This window comes from Buceros rhinoceros, unplaced genomic scaffold (assembly GCF_000710305.1).
Source record: "Buceros rhinoceros silvestris isolate BGI_N320 unplaced genomic scaffold, ASM71030v1 scaffold43502, whole genome shotgun sequence".
Taxonomy (NCBI): domain Eukaryota; kingdom Metazoa; phylum Chordata; class Aves; order Bucerotiformes; family Bucerotidae; genus Buceros; species Buceros rhinoceros.
In genome coordinates, this window is record NW_010400277.1 from 453 (window position 1) to 7768 (window position 7316).

The window sequence follows — 7316 nt, forward strand, 5'->3', positions numbered from 1 at the left end:
TGCCTTGGCTTCACAAAAACCCTGGATACGCCACGGTTTTTTTCTGCAGGCCTGAAACGCTGAGCGGCAGGGCTGAGGTTGCAAATTTGTGTCTCACTTCCCCTAAAAATTCCTGGGAAGTTCTTGAAGGTGTATTTAGGCTTTGCTAGGGGTGCTTGTGCCTTGACATTAGAGGCCAAAAAAAGTTTAAAAACAATTACAGGGTCCTTGAACAGTGCCTCTGGCACAACTGCGGGTTGCTCACCCCTTCCCAGGTGGAAAGCTCTTGACAGGAGTGGGAGGATAACAAGGAAAGAAACCCACCCAGGAATGATTGGGGTCTGGTGGAAAGTTCTTGGTGCCAACTCGCTGCTGGGGTTGTGTGGGGTTATATCAACGTGCAGTGAAATGCATGCTGTATTATGAAACTATATGAAGCAGTGCTGTCAGGTAGGAAAGGAAAGTCTAGACTGCTTAGTAGCAATGCTTTAAGACTTGTGTGCCAGGCACCTCTTTGGGAGGCAAAATTAATACTGAACTGATATTAACCGGAGGTTAAAAAATGGCCCTTGACTACTGTTTGAAGTGTACATTTCCCTGAAAAAATTTTGAAGCTTGACTTCCAAGGACCGTTTTAAAAACAGCATAAATGCTTTTGAAAACTCCTTGTAGATACTGGGTCATATGCTGCGTTTTATACAGAGACTTAATGCACATCCTGTTTTTATGAATATGTCATAGAAATCTGAAGATTTTCTTTCTATAAAGTACTGCGAAAGTGTTTTTAATAGAGTGCAGATAACTGCTAGTATCAGCCTGGTAACTTCTTGTTTGGGACCTGTTCTATTTTGTTCCTTTATCTTCAGGTGTTGATCAGTGCATCCAGAAGTTTCTGGATGTTGCAAGACAAACTGAATGCTTTTTTCTACAAAAAAGACTGCAGCTATCAGTCCAGAAGCCAGAGCAAGTAATTAAAGAGGTACGTTTAAATTAATTTACCTTGTTGTGCTATATCTGATAAGCTGTGTACCAGTTAATCACCTCGTTCGTGTTAATTTTGGTTTTCTCAACGTGATGCTTAAGTTGGTAGAACTTGACTGCTAACATAGCTCTCACTGTGAGCCTGGAGAAGCTGGATGCCTGCTGCTTTGTGAAGTACTGTAACAGAGATGGTAGTTTCACTGGAGGAAATAAACTAGTTAGTCAAATTTTGCTGGAATTAACGATCTCTGAAATATGTCACCTAGGGGAATGGAAGTAGAGCATCCCCAGTGCTTTCCCTCTGTTTCATTAGACACTTCTCCATTATTAGAATCCGTATAAGATCAGCTTGAAAACTCAAAAACATTCCATGCTCTTATGTGAGGTGCTTATTCTTATGAACGCTGTCTATTGCTAATACACATTTTTTCATCCACAGGATGTTTCAGAATTAAGAAACGAATTGCAGAGAAAAGAAGCATTAATTCAGAAGCATTTGAGTAAACTGCGACACTGGCAACAGGTCCTGGAAGATATCAGTGTACAGCACAAAAAACCTGCAGAAATGCCTCAGGGTCCATTAGCATACCTAGAACAAGCATCTGCTAATATTCCTGCTCCAGTGAAGCAAACATGATCTTTGATTTCACATATCTGAGTATTTTCAACAATGCAAAGCAGTGGTGGTCTCTCTACTTCGTATGCTTTTTGTATAGTGTAATTTGTACTGCAAATACAACTACTTAAGAATTAAGCAAAATGCCTTTTTTTTTTTTTTAATACAGAGTGGTTTTGCATTTCAGTGGAAAATGCACAGCATTGCTATTCAGGATGCTTTCTGGCAGAAGTGTGTTTTCCTGTTCCTTCTAGGAAGGGTGGCCATAGATCTCCCCTGACTATTATCATTGCTGGTATGCTGAAAATACTTGTGAAGATTACTGTTTGGTTTTACTGGGAAATGTCAATGTTCTGTGATCAGTAATTATCCATAAGTACCACTGCAGAAGCACCCTTAAAATTCTCTGTCTCTAGCTCAGATTGAGGGAGTACTTTTTTTGAAGCAAATTGTCCATCTCCTTTGTCCATCTTTTGGTCACCTCATGAAGGGGTCTCAGGCTATACAAATTTTAATTCTTACAGGATGAAACGACTGCAAAGTGCATATCCCTGGGCAGTACGTAATGCAGGCCTAATGTTTCTGGTGTTCTGTCTCTCAGGCTAATGTAGAGATGGTGTGAAATACCTACCCCTAAAATAAGACCAGTCATGGATGTTGTGTCATCAGCACTCCCCAGTCTGTGGGATTGGCTTCTGCTTCGGGGAACTATTTGTAATTTAAACGTAGCCAAAAGAAGATTTTGAGAGGTGGAAATAGCAAAGGAGTCCTGTCTCTCTGTAATACTAGGCAGCAAGCTTAATTCATCCATATACCCAGGAAAGCCACTTTCTAGGGACCCCTTTTGGGGACAGTTAACTAATTGGAATATTGTAACCCTGGAAATTAGAATTAGTAAATTGTGTATTTAGAAGTTTTTGCGGCAGAGTCGATGAAAGCTTCAACGGAAAACAGCCCTGTGCATTTCTGATCCTCTTACAGATGCTGAGGCACTCCTCAGTGTCACTTACTGTACACCATTTTATTCCCTTTTTAATAACATGTATAAAGTGGGTTTTTTGCCAAATCTGATGCCGAAGTCTCCTTCCAAACCAAGCTGTTTATTTTGGAAAAACATCTAGACAGCAGGGATGAAAGCATTGGCCTGTAGAAGCATTCTGCCCCTTCTACCACCTTTTCACTGCTGCTGGGGTGCAGTGGCTGTTCTGTAGTAAACACTGGCATCTGTTGGCACAGCTCTTGCCAGCTGTTTAATACAGCAAGAGGTCAGGCTGGAGGTTTGCCTGTTTGCACACATACAATTTATTATGGGCATTCAAATCGTAACAGCAGCTGAAGATGAACTCTCCTATCTTAAATACTAGGCTGCTGCTTGCACATTTCCCTGCTTTCATATTTATTGAGGAATTACCTGAGGGTTAATTTCTTCATGGATGTCTTTCTTCCTGGTAATGAGTTGCTAGCACAAGGTGACACGTGGGGTCATTTAGGTGGGCAGAACAATATTGAGATAAAATGAACAAGTATGCAGTTCCTGGTTCCCTAAATCAGGAACTCTGAGTGTGGTTCACACTTGTGCATAACTTAGCACTGTTCTGCAAAGCACAGAAATGGATGATTTTACAATGATGATTTTAATCTTCATAATTATGTATTAATCCCAATTTATCAGGCTGATACATATATTGAAGTGCAACAGGAATACTGTATTGCCAAGCTGATCGTACAAAACAGTTTATTAAGCAAACCAGAAAGTAATTCTAAACCAGCCTGCTAGAAACATGCTATTCTTGGAGGTATACTGCATGCTGTACAGCTTACAATAAGTTTAATAAAAACCTATTAAAAACTTCAAAAACTACATTATTATATGCAGGAATTCTTTTAAACAGCTGGTGAAGCAAATGTAGAAACATTCAGAAATCACCTACAGAAGTCATATCTTTTTTCATCTGGAGACAGATTGACAGGATGTATCAGAGACCAAATTGCATATTTAATGTAATTGTGGAGTGTTACAGTCTCTTGATTAAAAAGTCTTTTCACATAAGAATATCTAGAATTTGGCTTTTTCTTCATTTTTTTTACAGAGGTCATTAAAAAAAAAAGCGTTTTTTAGAAATCCATGCCAATAAATCCATAGTTAGAAGATGTAAGAGAGTGCAATTGTTCCTATTATTTACTTGGAAATTACATCTTTTTTTTTTTTTTCTAAGTCATATATTGAATTATCATTCCCAAAAGGAAACAGGAGCAGCTTTTCTAGTAATCCTGTAAAGTATGGAAATGGTTTGCTTTAGAATGAAAAATATTTAGTAAACCACTCTTGATGCTGAGGGTCTTGGTTTTGGCCATCTTTGATTTGTGGTGGTTCATTGCCATGTGTCCTGTGCAAACAAATAAGCATTAGCATCACTTACTTAAAATCTAAGCAATATTGAATACATTTTTTTCCTGGAAAAACTCATGATGCTATGAATGGATCTGGGATGATCCATGAACTAGATGAAGCCAAAAGGTGCCAGCTGCAATTTCTAGGGGGATCTGTGCTAGGCAGGTAACTGGGCTAACAGCACCGATAGCAACACAAAGGAAAGGATGAAGGGGAGAGAAACAGACACGGAGAAATGTCAAAAAGAAAGAAAAAAGGATGCTTCAAGAATATGAAGTTTTGAAAATCAGAAGATGACAGCTGCAATTCACTCTTTATGAAATGCAATTTATGAATTAGAAATGTTGGATAAAAGTTCATTTCGAACTGAAAAATTTATCTGAATACTAACTGGCTTTTTACAATCAATCCTATTACATAGTCTCTGATTTTTCAGCATCCAGGATGTTTTTTTTAACATTAATTTTGGTTAGCTTATAGTAGCAAACAGGATTTCACTTGCAAGTGAGGGAGTAGCAGCCAAGCTTCCCTCAGTGTCCCTGTATGTTTCCCTTTAAAATACAAATCTGATTTTCCTTGTCAGTCATCTGGGTTGACACAGGGTGCTTTGATCATTAAGATGCAGGAATTGCCAAACTGGACCCAAGCCCGCGTCCTGGGTTACTGTCTTTGGCAGCAGTCAGCACCATCTGCCTTCAAGGAAAGACCCCTCGAGCACACAATTTACAGGAGAACTCGTCTGCACTAGGAGATGGGTGAGAAGGTAGGCTTTTGTCCTGAAGTACAGTGGTAAGGGGTTTAAAATATTGACCTTTGTGACTGTATAATGTTAACTACATACATTTAAAAGTATTTCTTGAAGAGATAGTTCAGTTGAGTATAAAACATTAAACATTGTTTAATCACTCATAAATCTGAAGAAAAATACAGGCTTTTCAGGGAAAAATAACAAACTAAGAAGTTTTTAGTTAGGTATCTGTGAATTTTTTAAGTCTCTAAACACTTTGATGATTAGCCTAGATTCATTCAAGTATCTCCTAAAATAAAAATATGCCATCTACGCCTAGCAAGTGCAAAGTGAAACAAAAGGAACAGGGAAAACACATCCTTAACAGAGCCACTGACACATGCCCAAAGTTTCAAACAACCATGTTCACGATTAACTACATTCTTAGCTAAATACAACTCTCTGCCTCTTTTTGTACCAGAAGGAGTTGCAAGCATGAGCTCTGCTGGGCAGTGATCATAGCCTACTTCTGCAGTGAAGTTCTGGGTCTGTCTGCAGAGAACTGAACACATGGCATTCACTGCACGGCAGGAACCTTAACAACATTGTTTGTTTTCCGAATGACTGATGTGTTTCAATTGCCTACAAGACTCTGAATACCAATTTATCATTTTACATTTATCATCTTACACGTTACTACAAAATGGGCAAATACCTTGTGGCAGCATTGCTGTCTGAGGACTGTGCTGATGGAGAGCCCATCCTGAGGCAGCCAGGACTCCGGTCTAAGCTTGTAGATTTTGTCATTTGAGGAGCACTTCCTTTTGATCTCAAGTCACAGCTCAAAAAGCTCTTTGCATAGGAAGCTAAATTCGGAACACTGACAACACGACTGGGCACCTCAACCGTTTTCTTCTTCTGTGTTTCATTGTAACAGAAAACTTAATTACACATGCATGTTTTTTACTTTATACTGTAAAACGTCAACAATACCTCATTCCCAGATATCTTGTGAGGAGCACCCAAAAATGAAGATTCCCATCTTTTTTATAGGCATCTAAAATAAATTCTGGGGATGCACTATGAGGATCCATAACAAATAGTATATTTGACTTTGAGGTCGGTTAGGTGCTTTCCACCAGCTTGACCTCCCTTCTTCGCATGACTATAGACAGTATCATACAGATATGGAAGGACAAAGGGCAAATCTTGAGCAGCCCAAATACAATTCATAATTCTCCTTGATGCATGCAATATGCCACATAGCAGGTCCCAAATCTGCAAGCAATGATGTGCTTATGCCAGTAGAAGAGAGACGTGTTTGGAGTGCTAGTGGTTTTTATTTGCTTAAACACCTGTATCTATGTGCATATATACTTCTACTAAGTTTATGTTATACTCAGCACCTGACTGTAGGTTGGCTTACTGGAAAGAATTCTACTGAATCGTGTTACCATAAAAAAATTAATAGGACCTTTATTGTCATGATCATCTAAATTATTCAAATAGCCATAAAACATCATGATTTACAATTTCGATTGCATTGCCCATCTTACCTTCATGGAAGGAGTCAAGCATCCTGTATTAGGGTTGAAAGAAAATGATCGATTCCTATAAGCTTCGGTGTTGGCTAAAAGTGAATGCTGAAATTTTCTTCCTTCCTGAGGGAGAAAGAAAGTTATAAGTATGGAAAAATGTATTTCTTGGAAGTCAGTACAGCAACATGTATTAGTCAAATTGCCCCAGAACAGAAAGAAAATATCAGTGAAGCAATGTGTGAAACACAAAACAGAGCCAAAAATATACAGGTACATATAAAAGGAAATCTTACCACCAACTCCTTGATAATCTTTTCTCTCTCACTTAATTTGTCTTGCAGACAGCTTATAAGGTGTGTATCTTCTGATCTGGACTCCCACTTTCTTGAGTTTTCTTCTGAGTCTTTAAGTCTGTTCCAAAGAAAATGCAGATCAGAAAAACTTGCTTAGACCAGGTTCGAGAGATACCTGGGCTGTACCTTGCTCTAAATTCCAAGCCTAAAATACAAGGACATAGCCAGGCCTTTCTGGTATTTTTTTTTAAAAATGGGCATCTGTACATGGATTACATGTAAGTATAGAATGTTATGGAGTTCCAAAATAAATTGCCAGCAGGGTTAACCCACACCACCTGTCCAGTGTAAAATCAGCCCCTCGTGTAAAAAACTAATAAGCTTGCACATCACAATTTCCTGAGGAAAAAAATCTATGTTGCAGTATCTACGCACATCTGTATTCATCTGTTTGTTCTCTTTTCTGACCCCAAACCTCTAGAATCCATAGGCTATTTCCAACCATATTTGATAGAGGCCTCAGAAATACTGAAGTCCTATAACTTTAATGAAAGAGGTTTGGATATACATGCTGCTTTAGTGAACCCTCTAAGTCAAAATCTGTAGTGTGAGTTCAGCTCTTTAAATGCCTTAATCAAGGGAAAAGATTTAAATGAGAACTTACACCGTCTTAGGGGTGGTATGGAAACATACATTGGATTGACTTATGAGAAAACAAGTCATTATTTCATCAGCCGCGTTCACCAATTTTGCTGCTTGGGAAACGGAGTGCTAGGAAGCTCACCTGCCA

At 38.8% G+C, this 7316-nt stretch overlaps 1 protein-coding gene across 1 annotated transcript in view; it reads left to right on the plus strand.

The window, feature by feature from the left end:
• The window catches only part of MED28 (mediator complex subunit 28), a gene marked incomplete at its 5' end in the record, with an annotated part of 2162 nt that extends 446 nt beyond the window's left edge, over positions 1–1716 (plus strand). The window contains 2 exons of the mRNA XM_010131789.1: positions 846–958; positions 1400–1716. Of these exons, the coding sequence (XP_010130091.1) occupies positions 846–958; positions 1400–1597 (311 nt within the window). The remainder of the gene's footprint in view (positions 1–845; positions 959–1399) is intronic.
• Between the last annotated feature and the right edge of the window lie 5600 nt (positions 1717–7316).